This window comes from Patella vulgata, chromosome 6 (genome assembly GCF_932274485.2).
Source record: "Patella vulgata chromosome 6, xgPatVulg1.2, whole genome shotgun sequence".
NCBI classification, from domain to species: domain Eukaryota; kingdom Metazoa; phylum Mollusca; class Gastropoda; family Patellidae; genus Patella; species Patella vulgata.
Genome location: NC_065884.2, coordinates 3,867,464 through 3,892,152, shown reverse-complemented (window position 1 = coordinate 3,892,152; position 24,689 = coordinate 3,867,464). Strand labels below are relative to the sequence as shown.

Below are 24,689 nucleotides of genomic sequence, written 5' to 3'. Positions count from 1 at the left end.
TCAGGTTAAACTACAATCATTATTACACGACGTATGTATACGTTCAACCAGCACGATAAATACTCATCTTCTTTGAGCGACATTTAGCAATTGACACACGTAATAAACACAAAAACATAATATAGAACACAATTACTATTTTAATTAAAACAATGTTTCGTTGAGGAAATGAAATGAAATGAAATGTGTGACGTATTTCATTGCAAAGCATGTGCGAGTATCTGTATTATAAGTTGTTTAATGGTCTCAAGCTTAAGACATTGCGTAATATATTGAAATGAAATGAGGTCTTACGTCCTACTGTTCTGCTCCTAACCTGGGCTAATGAAGATGGGCATACGCCATACAGTGTGCTACAAGGGAAATTTTGCCCAGGCAGCAGCGCTACGACCTACTCTTATATCAAATTCCAACTGCCAAGGGATCTTTTACATGCATGCCAATGTGTACACGGGACCTCGGTTTTTCGTCCCACCCGAACGACTAGACAGCTGTCCTTGTCAGGCCCTCCATCCTGCATCACTGACAAGGGGAAACCACGGCGGAAAATCTGGATGAACTTTCTCGGCCAATGCAGGGATCGAACACCCGACCTCCAGACTAGCGAGCCAGCGTCTTACCCACTTATCCACGTGATCCCCTGTTTCGTTGAGGGTGAGGGTTCGCTTAACGTTATCAAGCAAATGAAAATATTATTGTGTTGAATATTATGTTTTATTGTTTATTAGGTGTGTCAGTTGCTAAATGGAACAGAAATAAATCATTTGCTTCATAGATAACGTTGAGTGAACCCAAAAACAAATCGTAATCGTGCTTCATATTATTATGTTTTTGTGTTTATTTGATAGATAATGTTGAGAGAACCGTCAACCAAACGTCGTTTTAATTAAAATAGTAATCGTGTTCCATATTAGGTTTTCCTGTTTATTTGTTAAATACTTACTTAAAATCTTCATTTATATATGACATACGCCACACCTTATTATTAGACGTATCAAACTTCATTCTCTTTATTTCGTTACCAAATTTATATAATAACACTTCATCAGCTAGAAATATACAAAATAAATCACAATATAATATCACTTCATCAGCCAGAAATATACAAAATAAATCACAGTATAATAACACTTCATCAGCTAGAAATATACAAACTAAATCCCGAAATAATATCTAACACTACATCAACTAGAAATATACAGAATAAATCACGAAATAATATCTAAATATCCATATGATAATATACAACTTCTGTGATTATATGTGACAAATATCCATATGATAATATACAACTTCTGTGATCATATGTGTAAGAGAGAGAGACTAGGTCATTTTGGGACTAACATATGGTTCAATTTTATTTCTATAATTCGTTCACTCGTAGGGGTCTTTAGAAGTGGGGGGAAACCGGAGGACACAGACAGGCGACCCTACTCCTTATCGCGTACAACCGGGAAATTGAAAACCTCACCAGCTGACTCAATGAAAGACCATGCAGCCACCCAACCCCCCTACATGTGTAAGAGATAATTTTGTCCAGGCTGTAAGTTTCTGTTCATATGATTTTTCATTGACTTCAACTTGAAATCATCATATTTGTATGATAGACATAAGTTTTCAGTTAACATTTGTGTAATACTGATAGTCCTCCGTTTTCTGGCCTATCCGACAAACTAGACACTCCTTTCTTGTCAGTTCCAAACATGTTATGCATGGCACGTGGGAACCCATACTCCTCGCAGTGTTTCGTTTGATTAGAGCTAATCCCACTACTCACTGCTGTAAGCAAAGCAAATTCTTGTTCTAAATTATGACTGGTCAATAGTCCGATTAACAACCAATAGCTAACTGCGTAACAATACCAACCAGAGATCACAATTTGGACCAAATATGTTTACATAACGTTACCTTATGACTCACGATTTTATTATGCCCAATTAACCAGTGCATAGCTGAATATTGCAGAAAAACTAATTGTGTGACAAACAAGGCTATCAACTGTCAACATGGATATAATGTAAACAATATTGTTTTGAGGCGAACAACACTGTCACCATTTTTAAGACCTTAAATCACTGTCCAAAGTTTTAGGGAAGGCCCCTGATTAAAAGAAGGGCTGTCATGTTGCTGTGTTTGGGGAGAGATTTGATTGAACGGGAAGAATAGACACACTGCCTTAAAAGCTCAAGTATCAGAAGCTAATCCAGCAATGGCCAGAGAGGGATTTCTCGGACCATTGCTTCAGGAATATGGTGGGAACCATGGAAAAAAATGTCCATTCAACCTTCATCTTTACAGAAACAATGGAGGAGGAAAGAACAGCAAATGAACAAGTGAACTGATGCCAGCATCTTTACATGTAGGAAACAATTATGGTTAATGAATTATTTAAATATTTATAATTAATTAAAGAGAATGTATGTTTTATCAACTTGATGTGTCGTGGATTATATTCTTATCGAGAACGAAACAAAATGATGATAAAATAATGTAGGGTTATAAAACAAACTAAATGATCTAGTCTCATTAATATCAATAATTCATGTTATAAACAGGACGGAAGGGCTGGTCACAATTTCTTTTAATCAAAGCCACCATTAACCCTTAAGTACTACCTGGTACAAATAACATGTAAACATTGACTACTCCAGTTTCCCTTAACAAATTAGAGAAATGTTTGGTAGCTTATTTTGTAAACTGCCCAGTCACAGAACTACCACTAGTTACTTAGACTGCCCAGTCACAGAACTAGTATACAGGCCTTAATATTCACGTTACTACGGAAATTTGAGGTGCTAGAGCCAGGCCTGGAAATAACGGTACCTGACATTTTCAGCTTAGTGCCCGACATGTATTAACAATATCAATAAAAAAGACAAATCAGTGCTGGACAAAATGACAGCCACCAGAGGTTTTGTGTCTGGCAAAGTCTCAATGGATGCCTGACATTGTCTGTGACAGGTGCCTTATTTTCAGGGCATTAGTTTGGGGTGGTACTAAAGTGTTAATACATTGAGTTGGTTAAACTGTATTATGAGGGGTTGGGAGACCAATGGTTTAAGGTGTGCCCATAAATCATAAGGTCTGTCATTGGGTCATGTGGAGTGTTTTACATTCACTGCTTGTACCTGACAAGGAGTAGGGTCAGCTGACCAACATTGTGGGTTTTCTCCGGGTCCGCCAGTTTCCTCACACTGTTAAAGACCAAAGACCCCTAGGTACAAGCAAATTGTTGAAATGTAATTAAACCATCTGTTAGTCGTGAAATGACCTAGTTTGTGTTGAGTGGATATTAAATTCTCTCTCTCTCTCTCTCTCTCTCTCTCTCCTCTCCCCCTCCCTCTCTCCCCCACTCTCTCTCCCTCCCTCCCTCCCCTCCTCCCTCTCTCTCTCCCTCCCCCTCGCTCTCTCCCCTCCCCCTCTCTCTCCCCTCCCCCTCTCTCCCCTTCCTCTCTTTCTCCCCACTCTCTCTCCCTCCCTCTCTCTCCCTTGCTCGCTCCCTCCCTCTCTCTCCCTCCCCCCTTCTTTCTCTCTCCCTCCCCCTCTCTCTCTCTCCCTCCCCATCTCCTAATATCTCCCCTGACTTACTGATCTGACAGAGACTGTGACTGGTCTGTGAAGCTGAGGATTGAGAACCAGAAGCGTTGTCATCCATACACCAGGCGTGATAAGATAAAGCAAAACATTGGTTTAAATCTTTTAAACAGCTTGTCTTTTCTACCAGACGTTTATACCAAACTTGACACCAGTCGTTAGTAGGGAACGAACACCTGAAATACACACAACAGAATAGGGTTTTAAATCGTGTTTATGTCTGGAAATAACAACATGTCAGACAATAATCAACTAGAACAAGAAATGAAATGGGGTTTAGCGTTCTACTTTTCTGCTCCATCCGTGCTAATGAAGGATATTTTGTTCTGCCAATGGCATTCTTATTTCAAATTCCAACTGTGTCAACAGTTCTGTTACATGCACGTGCATATTTTTAGTTATTGTCCCATCCGAAAGACTTGGCCAATCAAATTGCTTATCTCTGCTTAGTTTGTGCAGAAAATGCTCATTATCGACCTCAGACAAGGAATTCCCCAAGCACCATTTTTGAACATTTAAAGGAGCTAAATCGCCAAAATTTTGGATCTAGAAATTGACACAAATGGGCAGCAACGCATATAATAATGTAATGTGAATGTATATAAACTGATTTACATTCAATCGTTTTTGTTTTTATTGCAATTTCTAATCAGTTATGTTCGGCGAAATACGCCAGAAGTCTCAATCGAATGGCAATCTCTAGCATCTAGTTATTCCACTATATACCGATAGAATTTATTGCGCATGCTCTCCAGATAAGAATATGTCGTCAACGATTGACATGACTTGTGGAATATATCTAGCCTCTTTCTACGAGTCCCTTGTTAAAAATGGCGCTGAAATGCACCATGGTACTCAATTCGTGTACCAACGGTAAAATGTTTATTTTGTCTTAAATATTGGATATCAGAAGCCCATCTTTTCCCCGTAAGATCACAACACCAATGTTGATTTAAATTGACAAATAAATCGTGTTTTCAATGTCGAAGATTTTTGATGATATTGAGTAAGAGACTTAGCTACTTTAAACTCAATTAAAGCAGAGTTAGAATTATTGTTATTGTTTTTTTATATAAACAATATCTTTATTCAGGTTGTCTGAATGGGATTGGGGAACAGGCTTAACCTATGTATTCACAACAAGTTCAACGGCAGATAAACAATCCCATTTTAATAGTCTCCTGGTTTCTGATTTCTTCAACGGATGGGCAGTAATAACATTACAAATAGTGCAATATCTCATGTTTGAGAAATTAAGAAATCTAAGCTGTGATATATACTGTGTAATCAATAGGTATAAATAGTAAGTAATATGGAATGTGAAACATCTGGTTGGATTCTAACTGATCAATACATGTAACTACAGAATGTTCAACAATTTGTTTACATATAAATAAACAATATTCTACACTTCACCATTCACTTAACCTCCGTCAATAACTAAATAAGGTCAACAGTAATTCAAACCTTAAATCAAATGACCTTTAACCGTATACAGTAAAACTTAAATAGACTACAGCTTAAAATCAGTATGTACAATGGCTGTCCCATTTAACTGTTATCCGTAACATAGCATCGCCACGCAATTAATATAAACCCACCAGCAGAATTTTTTAAGAAATGAAATGAAACCGCGTTTAACGTCCCACTTTTCTACACCGACTGGGGTAATGAAGATTGATGTTGAAAGGGTTATTATCAACACTAGGATAGAATTACAGATAATACCACGTTTATATACATAATTAACATTACATTCACTCTAATAAAATCAATATCTTTCACGCCATATGGCATACAGTGTGATATGAAGGCAATTTTGCCTAGACAGCAGCAGCGTCTTATTAGAATTCCACCAAGGTTTAAATCAGCAAAAAAAATAAGGTCACGAATTTCAGTTGGTTTCTTTGGTTGCAATTGCATGAGCATAAATTTCGATAGGGTTCCTCCATAGGGCTCGGGTAACTAGGGTTCCTCCATAGGGTTTGGGTAAATAGGATTCCTCCATAGGGCTCGGGTATATAGGGTTCTTCCATAGGCCTCGGCTAGATAGGGTTCCTCCATAGGGCTCGGCTAGATAGGGTTCCTCCATAGGGTTCAGGTAAATAGGGTTCCTCCATAGGGCTCAGGTAAATGGGGTTTCTCCAAAAGGCTCTGGTAAATGGGGTTCCTCCATAGGGCTCAGGTAGATAGGGTTCCTCCATAGGGCTCAGGTAAATAGGGTTCCTCCATAGGGCTCAGGTAAATGGGGTTTCTCCATAAGGCTCTGGTAAATGGGGTTCCTCCATAGGGCTCAGGTAGATAGGGTTCCTCCATAGGGCTCAGGTAAATAGGGTACCTCCATAGGGCTCGGGTGAATAGGTTATTTCTTAATATTATCATTTGCAATGATTACGATTGCAAGTGTTGCTAACGAGCAATGGTTACATGTCAAAATCTGAGTAAGGCCAGCCCCAGTGGCTCAATGAGTAAGACCTTGGCAGGCTAACCTGGAGGTCTAGTGTTCAATCCCAAGAAAGTTTACTGGGATTTTTTGGCATGGTTCCCCCTTGTCTGTGGCGGGGCAAGAGGGCCTGCGAGGGACAATGTGTAGTGGTTCAAATGAGACAAAGTACAAATGAAATGAAATGAAATGAAATGGGGTTTAACGTCCTACTGTTCTGCTCCTAACCTGGGCTAATGAAGACAGGCATACGCCATACAGTGTGCTATGAGGGAAATTTTGCCCGGACAGCGGCACTACGGCCTACTCTTATATCGAATTCCAACTGCCAAGGGATCTTTTACGTGCACGCCAATGTGTACACGGGACCTCGGTTTTTCGTCCCATCCGAACGACTAGACAGCTTTCCTTGTCAGCCCCTCCGTCCTGCATCACTGACAAGGGAGAACCACGCCGGAAAATCTGGATGAACTTTCTCGGCCAATGCAGGGATCGAACACCCGACCTCCAGGCGAGACAAAGTACTGAGATCCTGTTTTAACATTGGCGTGCACATAAAGAACCATTGACGGTTGAAATTTGAAACAAGAGTAGGCTGTAGTGCCGCTGTCTGGCCAAATTTCCCACATAGCACACTGTATGGCTTATGTGCATCTTCATTACCCAGTCGGTGCAGTGTAACGTTAAACCCCACTTCACTTCATTTCAGTACCGCAATAGTGAAAGAGAGAAATGGGGTTTCATGTCCACTCAACACATGGTTCGATTTTATTTCAATAATTCGCATGTGCGTAGGGGTCTTTAGCAGTGGAAGGAAACCGGAGAAAACCCATGAGATTGGACAAGCGACCCTACTCCTTGTCACGTACAACTGGGGAATCGAAACCCTGCCAGTTGACTCAATGACAGACCTTATGATACTACGCACACATGCAAACCGCTGTAATAGTGATTCTATTAAATAACAAACTCGATGACAGACCTTATGATACAGCGTGCACGTACTAACCACCATAATACTAATAGTGATTTTATTAAACACAAACTCAATGACAGACCTTATGATACAGCGTGCACATGCTAACCACCGTAATGGTGATTCTATTAAATAACGAACTCAATGACAGACCTTATGATACAGCATGCCAGCGTAACAATGATTCTATTAACTAACGAACGTACCTGATTGTTGTAGCATCTTTACATGATATTACGATGTAGAATATTTCTCTCGTATCAACACCATCAATCAAACCAAGTGGTATATTTACAAACCACTTCTTCGCTCGAATCAACAGACGATAGTTAGAAAGGGCAATAACTCCATCTGATACTCGACCAAGATACTCCACAGACTCTCCATGAAGAGTCGGAAACGGAACAACCAGACCCTCGTCATCACAAACAGGATTCTTCTTGGGAAAAAGTTCTGCTTCGGTGCAGACTTCAAAACTGTGAGGTTCGGCCTGAGTATTAGTCTGCAATATAAGATTATAATTTATAACTCAATATTATAATGATCACATTTAATTGTTTTTCAAGGCTGTTCAAACTTGTTTTTTGCGGCATCAGTTAAACTTTAAACTTTAACTGATGCCAAAAAAAACCAGTTTGATCAGCCATTTATAAATAAAATTATTTTGGACGTTTAACTGATGCCAAAAAAAACCAGACTAACAGCCATTTATAATATAAAGAAGAAAATGATGTTTTGACATCAAAAGTAAAAGACGTTTTGCTTTCATTTGCTGCCATTATAAACAGACACGTAATTTTGGAAATGAAATGAAATGTTTTTTAATGGCATGTCAGCTCCAACCGGGCTATATTGCGCCAAACATATGGTGAATCTAACGAGACAAATTAAAACAATATCACATAAATGGATTTATATATGTAAATAAAAACAAATATCACAGAAAATATATTAATTAAAAATAAATATAACAAATCTTTTACATATATAAATGTTTAAAACGATATACATGATTAAATATATACAATTAAAATTGAGAATAAAAGTTTGTCTCTTTTAAAAATAACGTAATTTTGGAGGAATATTACTGGCGTCATTTTAAGCAGGTACAGGTTGGTACGCTTTCATTCTATTGTATTACGAAAAACGTAAATTTTATAACGAGGTGCACCTATCTTTTATTACGTACAGATTTGAATATTTTTTTGACACATGATTTTTAATTGTGGTCTGAATCTGCCTGCTTAATTAACAATAAGGATTATGCCCCTTTATTTTCGGTAAAAATGTCTGACAAGAAAATTTTTAAATTAGCAACATTGAGTTAAAGTCTTTTCATCATCGTCATTTGAGGAATTGAGGAATCGTTTAAAAACTACAATATTGTCAAAGTTAAATCTGTACAAGGAATACAAGTCCAAAAATGGTTCAATTCCGTGGAGTATCTACAAAGATATGATGAATTAAAAAAATCTATCAACATTCAACATCCTCTCTGGAGACATTTTATAGGATATAAACGCATGCAGACAGATGAGCCTCTTTTTAAACCGCTTACATCCAGCCCGAGAAATGATCTACGGTTGACATTTTGATTTTTTAAATAATCAATGCAAATATCAATAACCATAACTTGCAACTGTTTTTGTTTGCCTTCTATAGGAAATATTCAATAATATTCATTCTAATTCAATCAACTAACATTCACCGATAGAGAGAGAGTGTATATTGATTCTACAAATTCACAAAATTGGCTGAGAAAGTCCATCCAGATTTTCCGGCGTGGTTTCTCCTTGTCAGTGATGCAGGACGGAGGGCCTGACAAGGACAGCTGCTGCTGTCTAGTCGTTTGGATGTGAAGAAAAAACGAGGTCCCGTGTACACATTGGTGTGCACATAAAAGATCCCTTGGCAGTTAGAATTCGATGTAAGAGTAGGCCATAGTGTCGCTGCCCGGACAAAATTTCCCTCATAGCACACGGTATGGCGTATGCCCATCTTCATTAGCCCAGTTTAGGAGCAGAACAGCAGGACGTTAAACCCCATTTCATTTCATTTCATTTCACAAACTCTAGAAATCTGACCAAGTGCCAACAAGCTGATAAAAAGTTAAAATTGATTCAAATATTTGAATGGAATTCAAATAATGATTTAGAAATGAAATGAAGTTTAACATGCTTTTTTATTGCAACAATCAAGCTAATGATTGAGATTATTCAAATAGTGTTTCAATAATGATTTAAATTATTTGAATAGTGTTTCAATAATGATTTAAATTATTTGAATAGTGTTTCAATAATGATTGAGATGATTCGAATAGTGTTTCAATAATGATTTAAATTATTTGAATAGTGTTTTAATGATGATTTAGATGTTTTGAATAGTGTTTCATTAATAATTAAAATTATTTGAATAGTGTTTCAATAATGATTTAAATTATTTGAATAGTGTTTCAATAATGATTGAGATGATTCGAATAGTGTTTCAATAATGATTTAAATTATTTGAATAGTGTTTCAATAATAATTTAAATTATTTGAATAGTGTTTCAATAATGATTTAAATTATTTGAATAGTGTTTCAATAATGATTGAGATGATTCGAATAGTGTTTCAATAATGATTTAAATTATTTGAATAGTGTTTCAATAATGATTGAGATGATTCGAATAGTGTTTCAATAATGATTTAAATTATTTGAATAGTGTTTTAATGATGATTTAGATGTTTTGAATAGTGTTTCATTAATGATTTAAATTATTTGAATAGTGTTTTAATGATGATTGAGATGATTCGAATAGTGTTAAAATAATGATTGAGATGATTCGAAAAGTGTTAAAATAATCATTTAAATTATTTGAATAGTGATTGAATAATGATTTATATTATTCCAATTGTGTTTCAATAATGATTTAGAATATTTGAATCATAAAATAAATGAAATGAAATGAGGTTTAACATCCTACTGTTCTGCTCTGTCTGGGCTAATAAAGACGGGTATACGCCATAGTGTGCTATCAGGGAAATTTTGCACGGACAGCGGCGATAAGGCTTAGTCTTGTATCGAATTCCAACTGCCAGGGGATTTTTTTTACGTGCACGCCAATGTGTACACACAGGATCTTGCTTTTTGGCCCAGCCAAACAACTAGACAGCTTTTCCCGTCAGACCCTCCATCCTGCACCACTGACAAGGGGAACCAGGTCAAAAAATCCTGATGAATTCTCTCTGCTAACGCCGGAAATGATCACGCGACCTCCAGGCAAGTGAATCAGTGTCTTACCCACTTGGGCTCCGATTCTTAAACAAGCCAACAGTGAGGCTGATGTCCACCACTGAAATCCCAAAATAAATAGATGACACATATTAATTAATCGTACATTTATTTTTTTCAAAAGTATCAAGCAATCAAACTGATTATCAACTATACACTAAGTTTCTTCACTCTCTATCAGATAGAATCAAAGTTTTCTTGTCCCAAAGCATCGACCAATGAAATTTCTTAGCTTTGCTTACCTTCAGCTCGAAATGTTAATCATTGAACTCAGTCAAGGAATTCACCTAATGAACATCTACATCAAGTTTAGAAATTCTACCTCAATTAAAAGAAGAGTTGTTATGTTCTTCGAAAGGCGGGGGACAAAAAAAAAACATTTAGCGTGTTCATATAGTTATAAAACACGCACCAATAATATCATTTTAATTTCATATGGTTATGAATAATCAAGATGTTCCTAGAAATAACAAATATCTTTAATCAGACCACATCTCGTATAATGTGAGATTATTGATAAGAATAAAATAAAAACTCTTATTGTCTTAGGTCATCTTACAATGTCACGTTTATATTCATATAGAGAAGAATTTTCTGCTGATGTATCATTTTACTAACTGTGTAGGCCTATGTGAGGAAGATGACACAGTTATCAACATCCTTGTGTTCCAAAAACAATGTCCAATTTGTTCTCACATACAAACTCAAATGATTAAAATCAAGAAATGTCTAATTAGCAAAATGCACAGCTGCTAACCAGCATATCAGCGAAAAAAATTCCTCTACATTTTCTGGCATGGTATACTCTGATGGACACACTGGCGACGACAACGACAAAGAACCCTTGAAAGTTGGTATTAGAAATAAAAGGAAACCACAACGCTATTGTATGGGCAAACTTTCCCTCATAGCACACTGTATGGCATATCCCCGTCTTCATTAGCCCAGTCGGGGCAGACTGTAGGACGTTATAAACAACCTAGATCAGTTGATAAAGATCCCTTATGCCCCCGTCAGACCGAGTGGTGTCCTTACTGCGCTGCTGCAACCATACGGCGACCAGAAAATGCACAAGGTTGATGGCAAACGTGAACAAAACGAGAAAATGTCCCCAAAAATTACAAACTTGAAAAAAGGCGCATTCTCACAGCTTTCCAGGTCAGATCGCAGAACCATGGCATTTGTTTTGAACATGCACAAAACAAACGCCGTGACTCGGTGATCTTTGGCGATCTTTGGCGACCATAGAGACCACAGCACCATATCTGGCGTTTCCACCACGCCTTTAGCACACTTATGGCGATTTACTTTGTCGCGCTCTGCGATCATTTTCCGTCGCTGTAGCAGCGCAGTAAGAACGCTACCTCGGTCTGATAGGGGTATTACTTAAAGGGGCATTATGGAAGATTAAATTAGATCAAGAGTTGACAGTTCTCGCTATAATACTTATAACATAAAGAGAATATGCTGAAAATATCTGTCAAATAGCTCTACTCTGAATTTTAGGCCTAGTCCCGATCATCATTACTAAAGTCGGTACGACAAAAAACAAAGTCTCTTTAAATTATCCACCACAAAATGTATTCAAATCCAGTAAATATCGCAGGCTAGTGATGGCATCGAGAGTTGATTATGGTATGGATAAGTTAATTAATGTCTAATTAATAATTTAGATAATATTTCAGGCCTAAAGAAAGACCTGCAATCGGCAGATTTAGCTCTTGCATAATGTATGTTTAATGTTTAAAAACCAAAAGGACATCAGGACTGTATTTTTCAAGCCATGCTACTAATGCCAAGTTCAAACATCATAATTATTATAGCAGTCTGCCAATTAGGAAAGTATCTGCTTCTAAATATAATTGTAACGGATTGACATCTTTTTGTCAAATATTAGACATTTAGGAAATGAAAGGAAATGTCCAACTGTTCTGCTCCGATTGGGCTAATGAAGACGAGTATACGCTATACAGTGTGCTATGAGGGAAATTTTGCCCTGGCAGCGGCACTATGGCCTAACCTTATATCCAATTCCAAATACTGAGGGATCTTTTACGTGTGCGCCAAGGTACACACGGGACCTCATTTTTTGTCCCGCCCGAACAACTAGACATCTGTCCTGGTCAGGCCCTCCGTCCTGCACTACTGACAAAGGGAAACCAAGCCGACCAACTCGATCAACATTCTCGGCCACTGCAGGGATCGAACGTGGAACCTACAGGCGAGCGAGACAGCATTTAACCTACTTAGCGACTGTGGTTCCCTCGGCATTTAGGAGATTAAACATTCTTTATCTTTAAAGGGGCACTATGGGAGATTAGATAGAGAGCTGGCAGTTCTCACTATAATAGTAAAAAAACTAAATAATGTTAAGGGAATATCCCAAAAATCTAAGTCAAATTGATCCTTTATCATAAAAGATATTAGCGTTTGAATTTTAGGCCTAGCCTTGATCATCATTATTAAATTCGGTACAATAAAAAACATAGTCTCGATTATCCATTTCATGATTTAATCATGAATGGAAATTGAGCAGCAAATTGGATCATAATCCAGTAAATATCGCAGGCTAGCAATCACATTGCGAGTTGATTATGATCTGGAGGCAGATTTAGCTTTTACGTAATATATGTTTAAGAAACTAATCGTTGTCTCAGTTTTTCTTTCTGTGTATTATTACAGTCATTTCAATGTTTGTACTGGAAAACCCCGGGGGCAGTTTATCCTAGCCCCTGGCAACCATTGACATCGAGCATTACTGGGTACATGTACATGACAGAAATGATATATGTGTCGATATATTCTGACTGAAGGTTAAATCGACATGTATTTGACATATACAATTCTAAAATCTATCCACGATTCCTCTCAAAATGACAAATGTATTAAAATGTATCTAATAAGGCATGTAACCCCAACTGCTCCGGTATAAAATGCTGTCTTGTAGACAGTTTTATTAATACACAAGACATTTTTTTTTCTCATTGACAGGTCAATTACTATAATCATTTAACTAACACGAGTTTTTACTTAATAACTGACATGTAAGTTCAATTGACACGACAACTACATAACAACTAAAAACATAGATTTAACGTTAATCTTGACAAATTGCCTATCGTCTAACATTAAACAGACATGGTTCAATATCACTGTCTATCATAGTGAATGCAACTAATCCACACACCAGTCTTAAAACACTCAACTAGCCAATCCATGCTATGTCAATGTGACACATATTTTAACATTGAAAGTGACAAGGTTTACTGGTGCCTTTAAACATCTAGAGAGTGAAAATAGGTCAACTTGTCGATATGCAATGTAACGTGAACCATATTGCATGTATTTTTCACGTTGGTTTAAATTTAACTGTTTTAAATAAAAGCCATAAGAAAAGGCCAAGGACATTAGGGAGTTCCCGTGTATTGTTGATCTATATAGTCTCTCAAGCCTCTAGTCAAGGTTACCTTTAAAAACAGCCCTTTATATATGATTGATGTTTATTTTACAAGTGGGTTATCTAGGCCAGGATGTTATGTGTACCTCAATTATAGTAAAATTGTTAAATCAACAATATCAATGTATACACATGCATCTTATCTACATTAATCCATGTCTTAAACTACATGTATTCATGTATGATTTGTATTTGACAGAAAATATTAAATTTTTCACGGCTTAACCCATGCTAGTGCTGTATGTACTCCGATGGATTATTCAACATTTAAACATACATTATGCAAGAGTTAAATCTGCCTATTGCAGGTCTTTCTTTAGGCATGAAATGTTATATACTATTAATTGGACATTAATTAACTTATCCAGAAAATAATCAACTCTCGATGCCATCTCTAGACTTCAATATTTAGCGATTTGAATACCTTTTTTCAATCAAAGATAATAAATGTAAAAATGGATAATCGAGACTTTGTTTTTTTATCGTAATGACTTTAGTAATGATGATCGAGGCTAGCATAAAACTCAAAAGCTAATATCTTGGTTCAGAGTGGATCAATTTGACTGAAATTTTCAGCATATTCTATTTATGTTATCTATTTTTAACTATTATACAGAGAAGTGTCAACTCTTTATCTAATCTCCCATAATGTATCTTTAAGAAAACGAAGTCAAAATATCAACGGTAGAGAATCTCCAGACATTGATTTAATTGAAAAGTGACGATGTGCTTGGGAGCAGCATACATGAAGATTATATTTGAAAAGGCTGATTGACAAAAAAGTGAATTGGTCACTTTGGTACCGGTAACTAAATCTGAGAATGCTTTGTGAACTCAGGGGCCAGGATGCATTTCGGACTGCAGCCCTTTATCAACTGGGTTTAAGGTAAATACTGACGGAATTAAACTTTTTATGGACTGATATTACTTGTAGAGATTCAACTTTTACAATACTGTAGTTTACAAACAATCTCATTAATATACAGATCTATATTTCGTTTCGTTTTCTTTTATACTTTCGATGGTCTACACTACATGAAGATCTGACCAGTTGTAGTTGAAGGTCGCATCGGGTCATACAAGTGGCTTTTGTTGACCCTATGATGTTTCTAGTGGGTTACCCACAACAAAAATTTGTTGTAACAGACTGTTTCATTGGCTAATCCCTCACATCATCTAGAACGCAGGTTACATGTATATAACAACTCTAGTGTAGTAAGACAAGTAAAATGAAATTTTGAATTATAAAAAACGAAACGAAATAAGATCTGTGTTTTAATCCGATTGGTTTACAAGTGATTCCTATATCTCTAAAATCACAGACTGCACTGTAACAAATCTAGAATATTCGAGGTGTCAAGGTGAATGATTATGAGATTATGAATAGTGATAATAATCTTTCCCACACAGGTCACAATATTTGTGTTTCATATTTAGGTATCTAGCAATGTAAAACTAAGATTTAGGCTACTTTTTTCATAAACAAATTGTTATTTTGCAGAATTTTTATTTATAAGCTAGAGTGGTTTAATAACATTTTAAATTTGTGCTGAGGTCTGCATAATTGATAAAAGAAATGAATGAATTCAATGAACCATGTCCTTTCAAGTCCTTCTAAGCCAAAACTCAAAGCTTTCCGAATGACACACTAAGACAAATTGAGCACCGAATATTCTGATTGACATAAAACCTAAATGTTTGAAGTTTCTAGCATAATTCTGTAATATTTATGATGTTTTTCAGCTGTCAGAATGTCATGATATGGTAGATTTAAGATCAAAATGAAAGCTACCTACTCATGCGTACAACTATGGTAGTAAATAAGTATTGTTACACTAGGGTCTACTCTGATAAGCTCTATATTTAGATATAGTGGACCTAACAAAGAAGAGTGAGAGAGAGAGAGAGAGAGAGAGAGAGAGAGAGAGAGAGAAGTTAATGTCCAATCAACACAAAGCTGGTCATTTCGGGACTAAAATATGATTAGATTTTATTTCAATAATTTGCTTGCGATGAGGGATCTATAGAAGTTGGAGGAAACCAAAGGACCTGCAGAAAACATACGAGGTTGGACAGGCGACCCTCCTCCTTGTCAAGTACAATCGGGGGATCAAAACCACTCTAGATGACTCAATGACAGACTTTATGAGACTAGGCATTTCAGGAGTAACATATCGTCAATTTTCATTTCAATAATGCACTTGTGCTTAGGAGTCTTTAGCAGCGGAAGGAAAACAGAGGACACATGAAAAACCCATGAGGTTGGACGGACGACCCTACTCCTTGTCACATACAACCAGGGAATCAAAACCATGCCAGTTGACTCAATCAATGACAGACCTTATGATAGAGCGCGCACATACTAACCATTCGGCCATCCAATCCCCCTTGTGGTCATCAAGACTGATACCAGTCACATACGAATGTAAATGTTAATTCCAGCGAGTCTCGTCAAGATGTAGCCAATAACGATAGACAGCTTGTATTGAACTCCCACCATGGGGTAAAAATCTATCATGCATCACCACCCATTTCAACAAATCTAAAGAGATTCTTTACAATTAAACAGATTTATAGAAAACTGCCGAGTAGCAAAATTTTGTCAAATTCTTTATCCATTCAAAAGAAAACATCTTGACTAACTTGTTTATAATTTACAATGTATACAAAGATAAAATAGATATTAAAATATCTGACTTACCATTATGATAGAATGTTGTTGTGAGAGGTAGTCACTCTCGTCACTCCAACTTATATATTTAAATAAACCTGTAAAAAAAAAAACACATTAATTAATTCTCTAATAGATAAAAATAATATCGGGTTTAACGTCCTACAGTTCTACACCAACTGGGTTAAAAAAGAGGGGAATATGCATGAGTATGAGGGAAATTTTGCCAGGAATCAGTGCTACAGCCTACATTTATATCGAATTCCATGGTCAAGGGATATTTCACATGCATGCCAATGTGTACCTCAGTTGTTTTTTTTTACCCATCCAAACGACTAGACAGCTGTCCTTGCCAGACCCTCTGTCCTGCACCAATTACAAGGAGAAACCAAACCAGAAAATCCTGAGGAAATTAATAATCTATAGACATACACCTATTCACCTGTATATACAATCAGTCTATTGTATGAACAGGTAATGTACAGGTAGTATGTAAGGTAATATTTACAATATTTCAGGTCATACAATATCATGCCATACCACAGCTTGGTCTATATGTACAGAATCAATTATATTTACTTCATACAGGGATGTTTAATTAATGCCATCAACTCAAGTCAAACAACAATTTATAGATAATTATGTTCATCATATTTACTGGCTTGTAAATCTTCTGATGGCCACTTCCTCACAGCAGCGCCATATCTAAAACATTTGAGAACTTTGTGACTTGAGCCTCTAGAGCATCGGATGGCAGCCCTGATAAAGGGCCACAAGTCTTGGCAGCCATTATCGGATAAATATCAATAGGATTCTTTGTCTATCGACATTAAATGCTGTGTATAAATTTGGTGAAAACTCTAGTCTTTAGAGAGTTGATAAGCATTGGTGGACGCCGGTCCAACGACAATATACGACCATATTTCAATATGGGTCTGATGACTAAAGTATTGTGATCACAGGAAGTTAAACATCATTAAATTTCATTATTTACTGTCAAGAAACAGTTAGTTCTGCATCGGTGTACTACAGAACGCTGACGAGGCATTCTAATTTCAATTCCATGCAGTATGGTACGGAAACCTTAATTACTAATTTCTTAACACTTCTACTTTCTTAACGATGAATAAGTCGAACAACAGTCATTTCAAATTCTGATCAATACAAAAATTGATTACAGATAAGACACTGACAGGACACATCAATAATCTAGCTGTCACACGTATTAGAACTAAAAACAAATACCGAGAAAGAATCATCTACAATACATCGATGAGAGAGGGGGAGAAATAGTGATTTAACATCCACTTGACACAAACTAGGTCATTTCGGGGCTAACAAATGTGGTATTTAACAGTGGGAGTTAACCGGAGCGTCAGGAGAAAATCCATTATGTTGGACAGGTAACCAACTCCTTGTCACCTACAAATCATAGGATTGAAATCACGGAATAGAAATAACACTGACTCAATGAGAGATGGGGTTTAACGTCCACTCGACACAAACAAGGTCATTTCGGGGCTAACATGCTTTTTTTTTAAATTTTATTTCAATAAATCGCTTGCGCATAGGGGTTATAGCAGTGGGAGGAAAACAGAGGACCCGGAGAAAACCCACGAGGTTGGACAGGCAACCCTACTCCTTGTCACGTATAACCGAGGATGCGAAACCACGCCAGTTGACTCAATGACAGGCTTTATGATACAGCACGGACGTGCTAACCATATGGCCATCCAACCTCCCTCTGAGCCAATGATATATATCTTATGATCTAAAATGTACACAATAGACCACTAAAGAAGAGATTTTGTACGCTCAATAAAACCTCATCATGCACTTTCCATTATCATATCTAGTTTTTTATCAGTAATTTTATACAATGTTAGTAGTTAGTATCGGTACTCGTAAACAGTTTTTCAGGTACAACTACAATCATTATTTTTAGACCTGGTCTGAATCCATAGAATCTTCTTCCTTAGGGTTTAACATCCACTCCATCGAAGGTGATATTGCATAAAAATCTTATTTTGGTCTATTCAGCACTGTCGGAGGAAACCGGAGTAACCAGGGTAAACCACCAAAGTCGAGAAGGTGGCTCTACATGCATCTCAAGGCCACATATACTCACATCAGGGATCGAAACCACGACCACAAGTCAGAGGTGACCGTCCAGTTTTCACTAAAACAATTTGATGTTCCAAAGGAATACCGTACTTAAAATTAGACTTATAGGCCTACACTGATATGTAATAATTTGCTTTTGACATTACAAAGGAACAGTATATACTAAGATAAAACAATAAGATAAAAGCTTTATATGTATATATATACCTTAATGTAAGCTATCTAACCTTTTAGCCTGATTAATTAATATGGTTTATAATATAGAACTAATCTTTGATTACAGCGTGTGTAATAAGCTAACTATGTGATAAACGTTCCCTGTCATCGTCAATATGTAAATTAAAGGCTGGATAACAAGATAAGGGAGAGAAATGATCATATCTATATCTACAGATATGTATCTATCTAGGTTTGTTGTTATTGCTAGCTACTAAATATATATCTGACCTTAGAGGACCTCAGCTTATTTATTTCATGGTGCTGTGATTGAGTGATATACATACACAGCACAAGGTACATTGTAACAAGAACGGTGCCAAAAATCATAATGGACCATAGTGTCCAAAAAACAATAAGAGAAATTAATTATAGTAATAAAAGCTAAGAATAATGTACCGTTAAACATTTACAAATTACAAATAAATATGATTATTTTTTTTTGGGGGGGGGGGGGTATTTTTTTTATCACTGATGAAGAGGGCCATATACCATGTGGTGTGCTTTGACGAAAATGTTGACCAGCCAACCGTGATATGGCCCACTCGAATCCTAACTATCAAGACGTCTTTTATAGTTTACGTCTGAATGACTGGACACTGTCCCTTGTCAGTCTCCCTGTCCTGCATGAATTGAATGACAGAAAAACCTTTCTCAGCCAACAACTGGATTGAACCAGGTGACCTCCAGGTAGGTTAGCAGGCCAGCCCCTAACACAATGAGCCACAGCACAGCTCCTCAAATTCTAACAATATCCTGGTACAATAACCAATGGCACAAACATTTCTTCATCAAGTATTTTTTCGTTTTCCTCTGCTGTGTGTTCTCTGGGAAATTATGTAACAAATCTACTTTCTGTTACAGGTATTCTGTTTTAATCTACAAAAGCTTATTTTCTCTGGGAACCTGCACTCAACAGAACTCGACCACAAAAACTTACGTATAACAACATACATACATTATTGTAAAATATAATGACAACAACAACAGAATATAAATTTACTAAATCGGACACAAATGAATACAAGCCAAGCCAAATAGTAATTCCTACGACAATAGTTGAAAATATGACTGACACTGACTGAGTCTCTTTATAATAATAGCTTCCTGCTAAATATATCATTACTTGTTTTACTACTTTGATATGAGCTTACTGAACAATTTCTACATCATTTCAGAACGCACAATTGTAAATTTTAGCAACAGGAGAAAGAGGAGTAATACTAATGGTTGACACAAATTATATATCCTTAGTTTTTATTTCAAATATAAACATGATAATCTTTAGCAAAATCCACCATTCACAGATTTACATATAAGAATCAAATATTTCTTTGTTTGGCACTCCGAAACTGAAAGTAGGATTCAAGGAAGGAAATAAGCTTACACATTGTCATATAAGCTTAGTGAATTAAAAAATATTTCATTTCATTCACCGTCAAACAGCAACTTAACATGTCACGTTTTACAGGATTTACACAAACATTTATTTCTAAATTCTTAATCTTCAAAACTGTTAAATTCTAACTTTGTTTTTAGTGGGGGCTTACTGGAAGTTCGACAAGCTATAAATAATAATATTATTTTGCCGGTTTCATACTTTATTATGAAAGGGTAGAAAATTAGGCCAATGGCCCGTCTAAAATTTAGCTCCTTTTAAAAAATAACAACATACATACATTATTGTAAAATATAATGACAACAACAACAGAATATAAATTTACTAAATCGGACACAAATAAATACAAGCCAAGCCAAATAGTAATTCCTACGACAATAGTTAAAAATATGACTGACACTGACTGAGTCTCTTTATTACGCAACAAAACAAAACATTGTCTTAAACACAACAAGGGCTGACAGTTATGACCACAGGTACACCAAAATGAGCTAGGTTTAATGAAGTGTTGACTGTAGACCTAACCCAACAGAACAGAAATGTTAGTCGGCAATCTGAATCATTCAAGCATGAGAATTCAGCTGTCAAACATAAACGAGTTTCAATCCCTAATTTTACAAGATATAAAGCGACAGAATACTTTATCTTCTACGACACTAGTTCCCTCGAAATTTTTCCAAATTATTACCGTTAAAAAAAAATATGTATAGCTTGATATATTTCACCTTGGAATCCGTCAACAACTGTCTAATCATTTGCCACTCTGGCAGTTTCGTTTCTGGTGTTCATAAAAATAAAACGTACACATACATGTAATCATTAATAATTACAAAACTTACCAATAGAATTTCATATAAGTTATATGTATATTTAGAAGATAATCTATGGTCCCATATTCCGGCGCTGAACATTTACCAAAGTGTCCATCTTACATATAATTTACAATCATTCCGAGAAACCCTTTTCCGGTTGCAGGTCCCAAAGATGGCGGTATAGAATGTCAACAGAGCAAATGACGTCATGTCGGGGGAGGCGTCATATGACCAGGGTGAAGGTCATATCTAGCTCGTCAAAACAAAGCAAATCAAACGAAAGTAGAATGAATGATTGGATATTTTTAACGGGATTTGATATTTAAGAAAATGTCGCATTAAATCCAAATAATTATATTTGCAAGAGTAGCCAAAAAGGATAGACTAGATATCGTTATTTCTTTGTTGTTGTTTTTTCAAAGATATTTAGTTAATTAATATTACTAATTAGTCAACTTAAATTTGTGTTTGAGGATATGGCTCCGCTCCTGCAACGCTTCGAAAAACTGAAGTCGGACCATTTAAGCTCCACGACATACGAGGGGGGTGGGGTTTCAGTTGGCCTCCAGACACGATTCTTAGCCTTTATGCACTTTTTTTCTGAGAGATTAAAATACCGTCAGAATATAGCATCACGCAATGGTCCAAGTGTTACTACTTTCGTCGGTTTTCTGTCCAAAGTCTTTGCAAGATTTATAATTTCATACAGTAGGCTACTGTATTACAATTATTGTTAAGTTTTGTTTTCAAAAGACATAAAAACATCAAATTTATCCCCGTGTCCTCTATAAAAGCACGGAAGGGCGCATTTTAGCCCTTAAATTATTTAAAAAATTAATTAACAATATTGAACATTAAACATACATTATCCAAGAGCTAAATCTGCCTATTACAGGCCTTTCTTTAGGCCTGAAAAGTTATCTAAATTATTAATTAGACATTGATTAACTTATCCAGACCATAATCAACTCTCAATGTCAAAGCTAGTCTGCGACATTTAGTGGATTATAGGCTCCCATTTGCTGCTTAACTTTCATTCGTGATTTAAGCATGAAATGGATAATCGAGACTATGTTTTTAATATCGTGCCGACTTTAGTAATGTTGATCGAGACTTTTCCTAAAATTCAATCGCTAAAATCTCGGTTCAGAGTGGATCAATTTGACAGAAATTTTCAGCAAATTGTCATTACGTTATCTAGTTTTTAACTATTATAGTGAGAACTGCCACCTCTTTATCTAATCTCCCATAATGTATCTTTAAGTAAAGGTTTCTTGAAAAATAAATGTTTTGGGGAAAACTTCGTATTGCATCAATTTTTTTAACAACCCCTTATAATAGAATAGTATAAGTAAAAATAAAAGTAGGTCTAACTGATGCGTGAAATATCCTTTTAATTTCTAAGTGTTAAAATGACAAGTTCTAGGCAGTCATATTTGAGAAAATGACAAGTTCTAGGCAGTCATATTTGAGAAAATGACAAGTTCTAGACAGTCATATTTGAGAAAATGGCATATTTGAGAAAATGACAAGTTCTAGGCAGTCATATTTGAGAAAATGGGTAAGATGCGTCCTTTCCTGTATTTCCGCCATTTCGATATTATGTTGCCCTGCGTTTTTCTATCTTTACGCGTGAACGACTTAGGTTTATAATGTCACCGTTTCGATCTTCCGGAGTCACGGTGGTTAGGTGAGTAAGACGCTGACTCGCTAGCCTGGAGGTCGCGGGGTCGTTTCCGGTGTTGGCCGAGTAAGTTCATCGGGATTTTCCGGTGTGGTTTCCCATGTTAGTGGTGCAGGACGGAGGACCTGCCAAGGACAGTTGTCTAGTTGTCCGGATGAGACGAAAAACCGAGGTCCCGTGTACACATTGGCGTGCACGTAAAAGATCCCTTGGCAGTTGGAATTCGATATAAGAGTAGGCCGTAGTGCCGCTGTCCGGGCAAAATTTCCCTCACAGCACATTGTATGGAGTATGCCCGTCTTCTTTAACCCAGATGATGAGAATAGTAGGACGTTTAACCCAATTTCATTTTTCGATCTTCCGTTGATACATCTAAAATATATTTTCCATCGAGCCAATTCGAAGGTAAATTTTCGCTTCTCTTCGCTCGATATTCTATCGACCCATTCTATAAATCATTTTCAATTAAATTCCTTGTATAACAGTCTGGTTAATATGACGTTATTTTAAACATTATAAAAACAACCGTTTTGTTTCTTATAACGAACCCACCCACAAACAAATTAACGTTATATATTTAGGTCGTTTTAATTGTTATATAATTATACTTGTTCATAGTAAAAAATAATATAGTTTGCTATTACTTTACTCCGGAACGACTCGATTTGCTATTATGACTGTCAAACGGCTGTGAATTGAAATCGGACACAAAATTGTTTGGAAAACAACTGCCTTCATTTAACTCTTTTACAATTTATTTTTCGGTATTTTTGAATAATAATTGTTTATCCAACGCTTTATTCTTGATAGGAATTGGGTTTATTGGAAATTGCGTGCCTTATATCGAATAGTTTGGAGGGGTTTTTTTCACTCTGATTTCTTTATGACCGCAAAGTTCTCTATATTGGAGCAGCGATGCCAGGTCGAGCGGTAGATTAACTAATTCTTGACTGCAATGTTCCGTGCACGTAAAAGAATCCTTGATAGTTGCGCATGTCCGTCTTCATTAACTTGGGTGCATGAGAAAAGTAGGACGTTAATCCCCATTTCATTTATTTTAAAATATATCAATTATTGTTTTAAATGATGGACAACTGGCGTGGTTTCGAATCCCCGGTTTGTCGTGACAAGGAGTAGGGTCGCCTGTCCAACCTCGTGGGTTTTCTCCGGGTCCTCCGGTTTCCTCCTACTGCTAAAGACCCCTACGCGCAAGCGAATTATTGAAATAAAATTAAACCATATGTTAGTCCCGAAATGACCTAGTTTGTGTCGAGTGGACGTTAAACTCCATTTCTCTCTCTATCTTTAAAAGATGGAAGGGGTAGCGGTGACTAAGTAGCTAAGACGCTGGCTCGCTAGCTCGGAGGTCAGGTGTTCGATCCCTGCATTGGCTGAGAAAGTTCATTCAGATTTTCCGGCGTGGTTTCCCCCTTGTCAGCGATGCAGGACGGAGGGCCTGACAAGGACAACTGTCTAGTCGTTTGGATGGGACAAAAACCGAGGTCCCGTGCACACATTGGCGTGCGCGTAAAAGATTCCTTGACAGTTGGAATTTGATATAAGAGTAGGCCGTAGTGCCGCTGCCCGGGGAAAATTTTCCTCATAGCAAACTGTATGGCGTATGCCCGTCTTCATTAGCCCAGTTCGGAGCAGAACAGTAGGACGTTAAACCCCATTTCATTTCATTTTCATTTAAAAGATAGAAAGAAATAATGTAATGTGTATGTCTGTAAGCGGAAAGTGCCTCCTAGAATCACTGGTAACAGGTCAGGACTAGGCCTATCTCTTGTTGTTTTATAAATTAGACTTAAAACATGGTAACTTACTAGAAAACATATTTACAACATCCAGTTACGCCCCTTTCTCAGCTACATCGTATCCATTAGCGAAAAAAAAACCACACATAATGTTGGGACGATCTTTTACAATGCCTGTCCACCCAAAATAACTCGGATAGAATACTTCCTACAAGTCGACATTAAAAACTCAAATATTTCCGTGTCGGCTAAAATCATGATTATATATATTGTCCGTCACTAG

The 24,689-nt window shown here is 36.6% G+C and overlaps 1 protein-coding gene across 1 annotated transcript in view; it reads right to left on the bottom strand.

The window, feature by feature from the left end:
• LOC126823228 (myotubularin-related protein 3) overlaps positions 1-21,145 on the bottom strand; it is a 37,509-nt gene extending 16,364 nt beyond the window's left edge. The window contains exons 1-5 of the mRNA XM_050551907.2: positions 20,993-21,145; positions 16,445-16,512; positions 7,220-7,515; positions 3,589-3,770; positions 944-1,049 (exon numbers count right to left, since the gene is read on the bottom strand). Of these exons, the coding sequence (XP_050407864.2) occupies positions 944-1,049; positions 3,589-3,770; positions 7,220-7,515; positions 16,445-16,447 (587 nt within the window). The 5' untranslated portion in view covers positions 16,448-16,512; positions 20,993-21,145. The remainder of the gene's footprint in view (positions 1-943; positions 1,050-3,588; positions 3,771-7,219; positions 7,516-16,444; positions 16,513-20,992) is intronic.
• Positions 21,146-24,689: the final 3,544 nt, after the last annotated feature.